Here is a 16,171-nt window from a genome sequence, read left to right on the forward strand (position 1 = left end):
GGTACTATACACATACCAGTATCTGTTTTCTGGTACAACGTCACCTTTCAATGTATGTGCAAAGAGATACATTCTTATATCACGTGTATGTGTGTATACATTAATAATTGAATCTATATTTGCCTTTCTGTTATTATTTTTTCATTTGGTTTGTATAATTTCTCATCTCATTGTCAGAAATGATGAGTTTCAAAATTAATTTGAATGTCATTATTTTCTGTTAAGGAGACGACATTTTTTTAACTAAACACATTCAATGTTTGTGGGAAAAGGCCATAAATAATTTTATAAATTTGGTACGTTTATGTAGGTGTACATGCAGCGTAGGACTGTATAACGGTCCCTCAAAATAACGCTCCAAGAATAATTGTTTACGTCGGTTCTATCACTGCATTACGCTACCATCCGAATAACGCTCCTCGGGAGCGTCATACGGAGGAGATTTATACGTTATCCGTTAAATGCCTTTTAAGCTTATGTGAGACGAAGTAAGGTGATAGAGAAGCAAATAATCTGTTCCATACAAGTTAATTTTGGATCTGTGTGGTATGTAATTAAATAAAAGACGAGACGAGATGAGAGACGGAAAGGTACGATGCGCTTTTCTATACAAACCGGATTGGTCCTTCGCGTCTGAATAGAAATTGTTTTTTTCTTTTCAGTGCTAAATACCAACTCCATAACAAAACAGAAATTTTAAAAATATTTTCTTTTGCAGTATTTTAAAGAAACGATAACCGCATCTCACTAGAAATAATTTTATATACAGAAATAAATGCCAGCAATTATTTGTTATTTTATGACATCCACATTCTGTAGTCCTCAGAACGTTCTTAACTACCACTCTTCAGCTTTCACAGATGAAGGTTTACGGGGAAAAGTTTTTCAATGCAGGTAGAGGTGCTTCGATTGTCAATGTTCCACTGCTTAACTTAGATGTTAGTGTTTCCAGCTTGATGTCTTTTGGTAACACGTACGACCTCCTGTACTCCCTGGCGGCAGATTTGTTTGCATCTGTGTCGATATGTTTAGCACTAACCGTCAGAGAGTTTCCAGTCGTCCGAACTTGAATCTCCTCCCGGACCGGTAGAAACTGACGTAAGTCAAATTGCAAAATAAATTTTCTTGTTCCGTCATCGAGGGTTTGTATCGGATTTTGCATGCGGAAGTTTTCCGTCAGTCTCCAGTTATCAACATTTTGTACAGGAGCGGGTTTAGACATTTTCGTTTTGTCCTGCTCGCCAATAATTTGAGTTTTTTGTCGTAATGAATCATGTTCCACATTTACAGGTAATCCTCTGAGTGACTTACAGATATTGTCCACAGTTTTAAGAGCAAGAACAACCATAAAATCCTAAAATCTGTTCCAGCCATTTCTTGATTTAAACTGTTGAAGACTAAAAAATTTAAACTGTTGAAGTCTAAGAAGAGATTATCTTATGTTCACGCTTGCTATTTAAGAAATCTTTCTTTGTCATTAAACAACAAATATTTATTTTAATATGTTCCGTTTAGCGCAAATAATCAACTTTCGGATGTCATAGAAAGTAGAACTTTGTCACACATCTTCTCTTTCCTCAAACTACCATGGTATTTAGGAACTGGTTTCACTCCAAAGTATGGGTGAACCAAGTACTTTGATTCATAGATTTATAATAGCGGTTATTTTCACAGGTTAACGTGATCTTCCTTATTACTGCGAATTAAAAAATCCTATACGTTAATATCTATGATGAAGTGCAAATTATAAGCAGCCCAGCAATTTTGAAAATGGTAAAGTATGTTAATGTGATCGTGTTAATTAAAAACACATTGCAAACCTATCAATCTGTGAACTCTCATTAATAGTTAACTAAGATCAAACAGTTTCACATGTCAGTACTCTACAAGAGGTAGCCTGTACACTTCTATAACATTTTTTTACAGTTTCAAATATAGTGGCTCGTTTCAACCATGTCGTGCTGTCATGCTGGCGCTCCTGCCTGCACCACAGCTCGAGTACATGACAAAAGTGGGACGATGACACAACTCATGTTGATGGTCTATTTTGTCGTTTCCTCGTGCTTGTGTGAACGCCACGCATTAACACGAGGGCACGAAAACGTAGCATTTTACCGTAAACTTCAGGTAATTATTTTAGATAAATACCTCGTTTGGACTAGAATTTTCCATCAGCTTCCAGTCGTTAGCTTTTGTCTAGGGCGGGGCAGTCTTCTGCTTACTCCCAATCAGTTTGCTAATTTTATCGTCCTCCTTATAGATCTTTTACAATATTTTTATGTACCATATAAGCAGGCGTTTGTGTTATGTATTGATAATGTCCATATATTTAACAGCAATTAAATTATGAAATCTTTAAATCTGTCAACGCTATTTCTTGATAAATATACTGTTCAAATCTGAGTGGATATTGTCTTATGATTGAGCTGACTAAATAGGTTTTCTATCTTCTGTTATTGAAAGCAACTACTCTAAATTAATTTTAACAAACCTCCAAAGGGAAGTTTTAACTTTTTCACTCTTTCGAGCTGAAAAGGTGTCCCAAACTATTGCAGACAGTATATATTATCATTCATGTATGTTTAATCATATAATGATCCCCTGCCCTCATGGCAATTAGAGGACGGTTTCATTTATTTTTGTAATACACCAGATAGTCTAGTCCAATAGATTTACATTTTTGCATTCAAGACGTCTATCATGGTTCTATGGTGTAACCACTTGCACATTTCATTTTCAACTGGCCAAAGTATATAGTTTGATATTTCAGGTTATTGAAGTTTTTTTCGCGAGGATTTCTTACGAGACGCATTAGACAATCCAACCAATTTTCAAAGATGTGACTACTTTTGGAATTGATCGAAGTAATGTGACACGGGACAATGTTGAACCGCTATTGGATGAGAATAATAAGTTTTACGCAAAGGTAATTTCTAAGCTAGTCATAACCTGAAGTATTATTCTATGATTCCGATGTTGTTTAAAGGACTGCTAGGGAATGTAACTTTAGTTTTTGTTTTGAAGTCTAAAAAGCTGAATTTATTCACCACCTGAGCTTAAGTCTGAGTCTGAAGTCTGGGTAAACATAACATTAAAAGAAAAACATGTATAAACGTCCATAAACATACATCCTGACAGAGATTTCACATGTAAAAATGTCATTGAACTTAAAATGAGACGTACAGATCAATTAATTTAGTATGGCTCTTATTAGAAGGAACCTCAATCCTAGTGATATTAACTGGCAAAGTAATCCTCGCATCCAGAAAGTATATTATTCTTTAGACCGTTATTGCCTTACACAATTATTGGTACAAGAAATTGCGTATTTATGTCAAATCCTACTGTGTTGCAAGTAGTGAAGGTAAGTCCTTGTTTTAGTGACCATTACATTTTATTTGTAGTCAGTCTAAAAGAAACACGCAATAGTGTTTAATTAGGTAAGTCAAATAAGACTGTATTGAAGAATTGGTCATTAATCATGCTTTATAGTACGAGTGTACAAGAATTATGGGATTGATCTGAATCAACATTAACTTGTTTCAACCATATACCATGCTGCTGGCAAACAGTATCTTCCGTGGTTGAACCTAAAACAATTGCATGGGAGAATATAAAGCAAAAGAGCATTTTATTTTTTTCAAAACTTAAAACGTCAAAGCTCAAATTCAAATTAAGTAATTTTTAGTCTGACAATATGATCAACTTTTGTGAGATAAACTGACCATTTGCAAGGTACAACCAACTCTTCTAAAGTTTTATTGTAAGTCAAAGAAGTGTGTGAAAACGATAATAAAATGAAACTATTCTGAATAAAAGTCTTCAATTTTCAACATTGTCCCCTAATAAGTTATTTATGTTATTTATTTGGGTTTTACGGCGCATCAACACAGTATAACAAGTTCTTCAAGATCTTGCATCTAGACCCTATGATTATATGTCTAATTCTTACTTTTAACCCTAAATCCGCATACGACTGCAGGTCCAGATCGGTCTTAAGTTTGAGTTTCAAAAGATTGTGTAAATTGTTTGCACTTTTTTTTAGTAAATCTTTTGATAGTGGTTAGGTAGCAAGTCCATGACACAATATCATCATGTTAGCAGATAACCACAATATACAAAAACCAAGGGCAAACAGCCAGTTACCACTGTTTAAACTCAACATAATCTTTTTCTGTCTGTTGCCAGTTAAATTATTTATCTGGACATTGAAGTAACTTCAACTTTATCTTGTTCCCTACATGTCGTAAGATTTTAACACTATTTTTAAACCAACATTAAATAATTGGTATATAGTCTATGATTCATGTCTTCAAAGCGATATTAATATACTATACACTCATTGAATGGCTTACCGGTCAATAATCAAAACTATTGCCCGAGGTCCGAATTATATCTTTTATTTTATTTTATTTTTTGTTTTATTAGCTCAGTAAACCTGTGTTGAATATAGACCAACAAGGAACAGGCGATTAAGCGTCTATTCACTCATTCAATGGCTTACCGGTCAATAATCAAAACTATTGCCCGAGGTCCGAATTATACTTTTATTTATTTTTTTGTCTTATTAGCCCAGTAAACCTGTGTTGAATATAGACCCGTTATATAGCACAAACTACGAACAGGCTGAGATTATGAGAGAAAAGTCGATGATAAGCTATGGACGGCGGATTAGCCACCGATACTTGTAGCTAGTTAAAACGAGCTAAAAGAAAGCTGATAAAGACATAAAATAATAGGCTCAGAATAACTTATAGTATGTTGAACATATCTCCAGGCAGTTACATTTTGAAATAAAAAGAGTAAAATTAAAATTATCTTCTTCGAAATGTATCTGCCTGAATATGTGTTTAACATTGAAAGCGCTTACGGAAAAAAAATATTGAAAAGAAACTTAGACGTCTACTACTGTGATTTCCGGGCGATTGAACTGATATATCCCATATAGTTTAGTCCAAATAGGTTCAACACAACAATAAATTTACTCTTTTTTCTAATCATTCATTACAATTACATAAATGAACTCGAATTTGTACCTTAATAATTATGATAAACCGCAAATTGAGAAAGAAACAAATAGGCAATCATAAAAAAGTAAAGCAAGTCGACACGATCATGTCAATTAGAACCACATCAAAACAAATTTCTCAATGCATCATTCACTGAACAGTGCACGGTAATTAACACAAAAAAAAAAACAAACAGTTTCACCCATCAGTACTGACAACTCCTCAAATCAGACACAAGGTCACATCATTACATTGCAGCATGTGTGCATTAAGCATTTCAGTAACAACATTACATGATTCGTTTTATTTACTAGATGCATATTTTATTCTAGATTATATGATAGTTAAGGTAGTGGACGGAAAATATATATTTTCTGATTGCGATTTCGGTACTCTCCGTTTTCTTTCCGTAAAGCCCTGTGCACATTGAACACATTGCCTAACGAGAAAACATAATCACTTGTCATCACGGGTCCATTACCTGACTTTTTTACCATTGATGTAGTGAGGCCTATATCATTTCTGTTTTTTCTCTATTTCGACAAAAGTTAAAGGGTTCTGGGTTGACACATTACAAAATAAAATGACATTATTTATCATCTATATACTATTGGATACAGTGCACATTACGTTAATAAGAAGACTATCTTAAAGTCCTTTTAATGATAAATGTTATTTTTTAAGCAATAATTAGCCATGTCAGTGCAAATATTTGACGTTAAAACGTAGCGATGACAAAATTAGAAATTCTTACTGTAAAAAGTCATTTAAATATTTGAGAAAAGTATCTTAAATATGTTTGCTAAAGGTTAGTTTGGTACTGCACACGTACAAGTATAACGTCACCTTTCAGAGTATCGGAAAAGGGACTGTTCTAACATCACGTGTATGTATGTATACATTAATTATTGGATCTATATTTACCTTTCTCCTATTATTTTTCATTTTGTTTGTATTATTTCTCATCCCATTGTTAAAAATGATGAATTTCAAAATTTATTCAAATTTCATTTTCTGTTTAGACGACATTTTGTTTACTAAACACGGACAAATATCCTTTGTCTGTACGTTACAGTGACATTTCTCAATGTTTGTGGGAAAAAGCAATGAATAATTTTTGAAATACGTGACGTTTATGTATGTGTATATGCAACGTAGGACTGTACAATGGTCCCTCAGAATAACACTCAATGGATAGTTTTATACGCCGGTTGTAGCACCACAACACACTCCCATCCGAATAATGTTGTTCGGGAGCGCCATACGGATAATCCGTTTAATTAATGCTTTTAAGCTTTGGCGAGATGATGTAAGGTGATTGATAAGCAAATGATTTATTCCTGGGACCATACAATTTAATTTTAGATCTGTCTGGCATGTAATTAAATAAAAGAGACAGAACGGTACGATGCACGACGGTACGATACAACGCACCGTTATGTATGTTTTGTAGCTCATCTTCTTAAAATCTTTTTTTATTACAACTATTGTTAAACGCACTAACAAATGTCTATTTAAGACTGCAAACAAACAAAACATTATTATATTATCTAGCCTTTGGTATATATATCTTTCAGTTTTGTCAACTCTTTATAATTGCTTTAGTTAAAGTTGCCACATATGACTAAGTATCAGCGCATTTAGCAAAATACATTTGGATTTTATCTTGACGATAAGAAATATATGAAATTAAAGCATTTCCATACAAACCGGATTGATCATTCGCGTCTAAACAGAATTTTGTATTTTTCTTTTCTATCCTAAATACCAACTGCATTTCAAAACAGAAATTTTAAAAATATTTACTTTCGCAATAGTTTAAAGAAACGATAACCGTAGCTCACTAGATATTTAAAAAAAAAACAGAAAAAAAGCCAGCAAGTATTTGTCATTTTATGACGCCCACATTCTGTAGTCCGCAGAACGTTCTTAACTACCACTCTTCAGCTTTGACAGATGAAGTTATACGGGGAAATGTTTTTCAGTGCAGGTAGAGGTGCTTCGATTGTCAATATCCCGTCACTGCTTAACTTATGTGTTACACGTTTCGGATTGATGTCTTTTGGTAACAAGTACGACCTCCTGTCTGCACGACAGCTCGAGTAGGACGATGACACAGCTCATGTTGACGGTCTATTTTGTCGTTTCTTCGTGCTTGTGTGAACGCCACGCATTTACACGAGGGCACGAAAACGTAGCATTTTACCGTAAACTTCAGGCAATTATTTTAGATAGTTACCACGTTTGGACAGTATAATATATGAAAAAAATATCTTAAATATGTTTGCTAATGCTTATTTTGGTATAACACACATGCAAGTATCTGTTTTCTGTTACAACGTCACCTTTCAATGTATCTGCAAATAGACTGTTTCTTATATCACGTGTATGTATGTATACATTCATTATTGAATTTATATTTGCCTTTCTGTTATTATTTTTCATTTGGTGTGTATAATTTCTCATCTCATTGTCAGAAATGAGGAGTTTCAAAATTGATTTGAATGTCATTATTTTCTGTTAAGGAGACGACATTTTTTTTTACTAAACACGGGCAATGTAAGTCCCTTACAGTGCCAGTTTCCAATGTTTGTGGGAAAAGTCCATACATAAGTTTATAAATACGTCACGTTTATATTATGTTTATCACATGTTTGACGTCTATTACTTGTTTATAATAGCTAAAGAAATAGAGGATATTTGTTTGTTTGCAGTGAGATATCGAAATATATCATCACCGATAAGGGAGACAATTGAATATTTTCACGAAGGCGGAGCCTGAGTGAAAATATCAGAATTGTCTCCCTTATCGGTGATGATATATTTCGATATCTCACTGCAAACAAACAAATTTTCTTTTTATTTTATGCTAGTTTGTGAAGATCAACGAATTTTCTGTTTATTATGTGCATAAATGTTCATATAAATCCAATATTTCATGACGAAATTCGGATTTATTTAAGCTACCGTGTTAAATATGATACATCCGCTAAATTACCATGGACACTTAGGCACATTAATATCGAATATTAGTGATTAGGTTCATTAAATCAACACGACGCCATTTTGTTTTTAAAAACAAAAACTGCATTTAAATATTTTGTGTAAAAAATACACACCGCGGCTAACAGAGACATTGACAAATGCCGATAGTTAAGTAGAAGCATATTTAAAACTTTTCGGGTCAATCCGTCAGTTTGTTGAATAACCGGAAGCTTGCTTTGTTTACCAAAACAGATTAAAAAAAAAACACGAAAAATCTAAACAACTGTGGAATATGCGTAAGTCCTTGAAATATCAAGCTGCAGAATTAAATATCATCATGGATTCAATGGAAATAGCTAGGAAATATTGATCTAGGAGATGCATAGCATAACAAAATGGATGGAAGTTGGAACACAACTGGCTGGGCTTGGAGTGGGAAAGCACTTCGACGAAAATGCTGGCATATTACGTAAGGTTGAATTGATGTCTTGTGATAATTAACTAAGACAACAACCAACTAAATGTGCTGTCGCCAGTAAAATCTACCATACGATAGTGAACCAATAGAAAAAAAGTAGAGGAAACAGATCTGTAGCTACATGAATGGCAAGGCCAAGCAACCAAGCTGACAAAGGTAACATTATTTCTTTTGCAAATTTAATTATAGCTAGCCAGTTCTATATACGATTGTCTAGCAGTTCATGCCTCGTGTATGGCTTAATATTAGTATAATCCAGTAATTTTAAAGGCAGCAAAGGGAGGTAATTAAAGAAAATATTTCAAGGGAGATAATTTATCTGGAAAAAAAGAAGTTCGGCACTGTGAGTGATATAGATTTATATCTCACTGCTATTTTCCAGTATTTCACCAATAAGCATAAAATAAAGAAGAATATTTTACATTTTGGCATGAAAAACTAGTATGTGATAAAAAAATACATTATTATTAAACTCGTTGAATAAAACGCAGAGCCTCACATGTTATCATTTTATTCAACTCGTTTAATAAATTCAATATGAAAAAAAACATTCATGTAATATCCTCTATGTACATGCAGCGTACGACTATACAACTCTACCTTAGAATAACGCCCCAGTGATTGTTGTTTACGTCGGTTGTATCATCGCATTACGCTCCCATCCGAATAATGTTCTTCGAGAGCGTCATACGGTGGGATGTATGCGTAATTCGTTAAATGCCTTTTAGACTTAGGTGAGATGACGTAAGGTGATCGACAAGCAATTGATTTATTCCATACAAGTTAAGTTAATTTTGGATTTGTCTAGTATGTAATAAAATAAAAGACGGGATGAGAGACGGAACTGTACGACGTGCGACGGTACGATACAACGTACCGTATCGAGTCATTGCGCATCACGTAAAACCGTCTTATGTATGTTTTGTAGCTCATCTTCTAAAATTCTTTTTATTATACCTACTGTGAAACGGTTTTGTTCCACACCAACCAAGGTCTTTTTAAGACTGCAAACAAACAAAGCTTTATGAATATCTAACTTGATTTTTATCTTGATCTTTCAGTTTTGTCTACTCTTTATAAGTTGCCAAACATGAATTAACACCAGTGCATTTTGCAAAACACATTTGGTTTTCATCTTGACGATAAGAATCATATGGAAAGCTTTTCTATACAACCCGGATTGGTCCTTCGCGTTTTAAAATATTTTTTTTTCTTTTCAATGGCAAATACTAATGACATCACAAAGCTAAACTTTAAAAATACCTTCTTTCGTTATATTTTAAAGAAACGATAACCGCAGCTCACTAGAAATTTTAAATACAGAATTGCTTTACTACATGTTTGTATCGAATGCATTTGTCATTTTAACTATCACGAGTCGGTTTCATAAAATGATTTTTTCAGATGAAGTTGTGTTTACGAAGATACGTTTTTCAAATCAGGTAGAGGTGCTTCGTCACTGCTTAACTTAGATGTTACACGTTCCGGACTGATGTCTTTCGGCAACACAATCGACCTCGTGTACTCCCTGAAGACAGATTTGTTTACATCTGTCCCGTTAGCTTTATCACTAATCAGAGAGTTTCCAGACGTCCAAACTTGAATCTCCTCCGGTTTAAATTGACGTACGTCAAATTGTAAAATACATTTTCTTGTTCCGTCATCGAGGGTTTGGATCGGATTTTTCCACGAGGAAGTTTTCCGTCAGTCTCAAGTCATTTGTACAAGTCATTTTGTACAGGGGTGGGTTTAGACATTTGTTTTGTCCTGCTCGTCAATAATAAACGTTTTTGTCGTGACTGATCATGTACAACATTAACAGGTGATCCTCTGACTTGACGTACAGACATTGTCCACAGTTTTAAGAGCAAGAACAACCATAAAATCCTAAAATCTGTTCCAGCCATTTCTTAATGTTAACTGTTGAAGTCTTAGAAGAGATTATCTTATAACCAAGCTTGCTATTTAAGTTATCTTTCTTAGTCATTAAAACAAAAAATATATATTTTAATATGTTCATTTAGCGCAAATAATCAACTTTCAGATGTCATAGAAAGTAGAACTTTGCCACACATCTTCTCTTTCCTCAAACTACTATGGCATTTAGGAACTGGTTTCACTCCAACCAGATAGTTATGTTTATCAAATTTAACATAACGGTTATTTCCACAGGTTAACGTGATCTCCCTATCAATGCGAAATAACAAGAACATGCACTTTAATGATTATGATGAAGTGTAAATTATAAGAGCCCAGCAATTGTGAAAAAATGGTACAGCATGTTGATGTGATTCGTGTTTATTACAAACTCATCAAATATGTGAATTATCATTATCAGTTAACTAATATCAAACAATTTAACGAGTCAGTACTCTACAAGAGGTACCTTGATCACTTCTATAATATTTATTTTTTAAACAGTTCCAAATATAGCGGCTTGTTTCAACAATGTCGTGCTCTCATGTTTGCGCTCTTATCTGCACGACAGCTCGGGTACACGACAAAAGTAGAACGATGACACGACATATTTTCTCTCGACAGCCTGTTTTGTCGTGTCCTCGTGCTTGTGTGGACGCCACGCGACAAGAAGGATTATTTTACCGTAAAATTGATGTAATAATGTTGGATAAATATCACGTTTGGACTATTATTTTCCATCAGCCTCCAATCGTCTATTTTGTCTAAGGCGGAACAGACTTCTGCTTACTCCCTGCCTACTCTCAAACAGTTTGCTAATTTAAAGTCACACTTTGGCTCTTTATGTCATCAAAACTACGCCAAACATTGAATGAGCCACGCCATGAGGAAACCAACATAGTGCGTTTGCGACCAGCATGGATCCAGACCAGCCTGCGCATCTGCGCAGCCTGGTCAGGATCCATGCTGTTCGCTTTTAAAGCCTATTGCAATTAGAGAAACTGTTAAAGCGCAGGCTGGTCTGGATCCATGCTGGTCGCAAACCCACTATGTTGGTTTTCCAAAGGCACGGCTCAAATATCTTTTCCCCTTGTTATTTCATTATTTTACCATATATTAACCTGTCCAGTACAATGAAATAGAATGTCATCCACAGGTTATATCACATTGCCAATTTATTTCCTGAATTACGTTTATGACATTTACGTTCACTCACTTAGTAATAAACATTCTTTTCTCATTCATTTATTGTGTCACTTTACTTTATAAAACCAAAAACTAAGGCCATTGTGTACAATTAAAAATGCTTAACTTTCCAGTTACAAATAAGCACACATTAAAGAAGATACTCCTGGTCATAAAAATTAAAATGTCAAAACAAAATATCCTGTCAAACAACAGACCTCTGATTCCTTTAGAAAGTTTCCAATTTTTAAACTTAGCTTTTTTATTTTACTTCTTTTTACATGGCATGGAGTTCAGTCCGACAAAAATGATACATATTATAGATTTATGTATCGAGGCGTGTCTGCACTTTTAGCTCATAACAATATTGCGGTAAACGCCGAGGATAGCGGGAAAGTCACGCCTCACTTATTGACGTTGAATTATACCCTCACCCTTGTTATAAAAACATGAACTGCATTATTTACATAAACTGCATTATTTACTATTGTAGTTTCATTACTTTTTTGTACAAATAATTTTCTAGAAGTGATAAAACATTCGCTTGCTACAATTATAATAATGTATCATTATATCCAAAAAATTGAATACTGACATAAATAAACAAAAGAGTGTTGTTTATTAAAAAAATCCTCTACGTAAGACGCATTACGTACGTAATTCATTAAACTTTCTTGACACAATTCAGCTGTCCAGAAAATCTGTTCTGAGACTCGCAGTTTCGTGTTATTTTATATTGATACGTTTTCTCTTGGTCCCTCCAAAGCAGGTAGAGGTGCAGGGACTGGGACAGGGGCAGGCTTGTGCTTTTCTCCGTCAGGTAGTTCGTTTCATTATTCGTGCTATGGTAAAATTTTCAGTAATAGTCCAAAACCAAAGAAGCGGAAGTCGCTATGGTTTAACTATGATTGTAAAATTGCTAAAAATAAATTTTATGATGCTAAACGTCGACTATCTACTGTAAAATCTGATGAAAACAGATTATATATGCTTGAGTGTAGAAATGAATATTCAAAGGTTAAACGAGATGCTAAATATAAATTCTATAATAAAGAAAAAGCAAATATGGCTAATTTGAGTAAAAAAGCACCACGTAAATTCTGGAAGTATGTTAAAAAGTATAAATCTACTAATAGTCTTGATTCCAGTGTTAGTCTAGAGGAGTTTAAAAATCATTTCGAAAATTTATCCAATAAAAATCAGGGCCATGTGAATGATGATGTGTTAAACAATGTACGTGATGAGCCTGTTAATATTGAATGTCTCGATAGAACTATTTCTATCGAAGAAGTAGAAAAAACTATACGTCTTCTGAATCGTTATAAAAGCTGTGACTTGGATAAAAATGTTTCTGATTTCTTTAAAGATGCAAATAGTGTAATATCGCCATTTTTATGTACAATGTTCAGCTACATTTATGGTAATTGTATATATCCTGAGGCATGGTCTAAGGGTGTCATCTGTCCAATCTACAAAAAGGGTGATAAAAATATCCTCTCAAATTACAGAGGAATTACCTTAGTAAATGTTATTGGAAACATTTTCTCGTTGATATTAAGAAACCGTATCAATAAATGGTGCGAAAGGGAACATATATTTAATGATAGCCAATATGGCTTTCGTGATGGTCGGTCTACGGCAGATGCTATTTTCATATTACATGTCTGTTTACTACAAAAAGTGTTATTCAAAAAAGTCTAAACTGTGGTGCATTCTTTATTGACAATCAAAGATAGACTTTGATTACCGTTAATAGAGATGCACTGTGGACAAAACTTTATACAATCGGAATTAGTTGTAAAACTTACACAATATGATAAAATGACATAAAAATGATATAAAATGTACAAGCATGTGTTAAAATGTCTAGTTCTATGAATATGTCCAATTTTTTTGACGTAACAATTGGATTAAAACACGGCGAACCATTATCACCCTTACTTTTCATATTGTTCATCAATGACATTGCTGAAAATATTGATTTTAGTACCTTAACTGACAAAGATTATGATCTGTTATCCATGTATATGATTTTATTTGCCGACGATATAGTTCTGTTTACCACTGATCCTGGTAGTTTACAAGCTCAGATAGATGCTGTGCATCATTATTCAAATGGGGACTTAAAATCAATGTGAATAAAACTAAGATTTGTGTTTTTGAAAAACGAAAACAAAATGTTTATCCAGAATTTTACATAAATAATGAAAAAAAGTTGACATTGTTGATAATTTTGTATATCTTGGTGTTAAATTTACGTACGCTGGAAATATGGCAAATGCGGTTAGAACATTACACGATCAAGCCCTTAGGGTGTACAATAATCTGTTGTGTGTATTTGATAAATTACAACTTGATATTAAAACTAAGCTATCACTTTTTGATTCAATAATCGTTCCTATTTTAACATATGCCTGTGAAGTATGGGGTATTTCTAATTACAAAGATGTTGATAAATTACATATACGTTTTTGTAAATACGTTCTTGGTGTAAAATACCAAACTCCAAACTATGCTGTATTAGGCGAACTTGGTAGATTTCCTTTGTCTGTTATTTGTAAGGAAAGGGCTATTAAATTTTGGATAAAGATGATGAAAAATAATAACGCACCTGTGTATTCAATGTATAATGATTTATGTAATAATGTTACTACTGTTTGCTGGGCAAGTAGATTAAATTCAATTGTTGATCACCTTGGTTTTGCAAATGTTAGACCCAGTTTTGATAGAAGTATGAACTATGACAACTTGTTTAAATTAAGGATAAGAGATCAATTTGTCCAAGACTGGAGGGACTGTATTAATTCTATGCCAAAATTAGATTATTATTGTAAATATAAGAATGATTTTTGTTTCGAAAAATATCTCGATGTTATAGCAAACGATAAATTAAGAAAACAATTAACATGTATACGATTATCTTCACACTCTTTAGAAATTGAAATAGGTAGATACAATAATGTTGACAGACAAAACAGATTGTGCAAATTATGTTCACAAAATATGATAGAATCTGAATACCATTTTATGTTATGCTGCCCTCTGTATCAATGTGTCAGATTAAAGTATCTAAGTCGATGTTCCTGGCCTAGCATACAAAAATTCAATGCATTAATGTCAACACAAAATAGAACACGGTTGCTAAATATTGCAAGATTTGTGAAAGAAGCGCTATGCTTACGTAAAAATACTCTTGAAAACTGATTTTGATATGTCTACTGATCGATGATTGTATTTGTGCGTTTATGTGCTTTTGCTGTTTGTAAATTGTCTTGTGTATATATTTTTTGTCTTTGCCATAAGATATCACTATTGTAAATGGCCAAAGGCAAATGTTTTGCCGATTGCTAATAAACTTGAAACTTGAAACTTGAAATTATTCGTCTGATGGCCTTTTCTTGATAGATCTTCTACCACATTTGACGGATCACGTCCCACATTTACAGACAATCCTTTTACTTGGGTAACTGATAATGTCAACAAAATTTAAAAGTAACAAAATATATAAAACCTTCAAATTTAACGCAGCCATTTCTCATATGTACTGTAGATAACTGTCTAAAGCCGAGTAATAACGTTTTTTTCTGTCTTCAATCCTTAAAAAAACAAATGAGGACAATTTCAGGACGTGCTATTTAGTATTCTGTGCAAATAATTAACCTTCCAACCTTCAGAATGTCACGGAAAGTCCTATTCAACTTTCAAAATTCAGCGAAAAATTCTACTTAACCTGAAAGTCCAAGTGGATTCTTAGAATTCAACGGAAAGTTCAACCTCAGAATATCATTTAAAGTCAAATGCAACTTTCAGAATACCACTGAATGTCCAATTAAACCATCAGACCTTCACTGGCAGTTCTGCTAAACCCGACAGTCCTAATAAACCTACAGCATTACAAGGGAAGTCTTCTGAACGTTCAGAGTTCCACAGAGCTATTCTTAAACGGACGGAATTATAATGAAGTGCAAATTATAAGCAACCCAACAATTGTGAAAAATGTAACAATGTTGTAACCGTGATAATTACAAACACATTACAAACACATCAATCGCTGAACTCAAATCAACAGCTGACTAAAATCAAACAGTTTCACAAGTCAGTACTCAACAGGAGGTACCTTGCCCCTTTCTATTAGATTTATTTTTTAAACAGTTTCAAAGATGATGGCTCGTTTCAACCATGTCGTGGTCTTACATTGGTGCTCCTGCCTGCACGTAAGCTCGAGAACACGACAAAAATAGAACGATGAACGACATATTTTCTCTTGTGTTGTGTGGATGCCACGCATTAACACGAGGACATGAGATAGTAGCATTTTACCGTAAAGTTAAATTAATTATTTTAAATAAATAACACGTTTGAATTATAACTTTGCATCAGCCTCCAGTCGTCAGCCCTTTGTCTAAGGCGGGGAAAGAAGACTTCTGCTTGCTCCCAATCCGTTTGCTAGTTTTGCCGTTTCGGGTCTTGATAGTTCTTGTACAATAATTGATGTACATTATACTACATTAAAAGGCGTTTGGGTTACATACTGATAACGTCCATATATTTGAAAGCAACAGATACATATTATATATACTGTTCAAATCTGAGAGGA

The 16,171-nt window shown here is 33.7% G+C and overlaps 2 protein-coding genes across 2 annotated transcripts in view; both read right to left on the reverse strand.

Annotated features, from left to right (window-relative positions):
* LOC123548479 (synaptotagmin-1-like) overlaps window positions 1-16,171 on the reverse strand; it is a 157,643-nt gene that overhangs the window by 62,831 nt on the left and 78,641 nt on the right. The window lies entirely within an intron of this gene.
* Window positions 869-1,348, reverse strand: LOC128548736 (heat shock protein beta-1-like). Its single transcript, XM_053524130.1, has one exon. The coding sequence runs from the start codon at window positions 1,346-1,348 to the stop codon at window positions 869-871; it is 480 nt and encodes a 159-aa protein (XP_053380105.1).

Source organism: Mercenaria mercenaria, chromosome 15 (genome assembly GCF_021730395.1).
Source record: "Mercenaria mercenaria strain notata chromosome 15, MADL_Memer_1, whole genome shotgun sequence".
In the NCBI taxonomy this organism is placed as follows: Eukaryota; Metazoa; Mollusca; class Bivalvia; order Venerida; family Veneridae; genus Mercenaria; species Mercenaria mercenaria.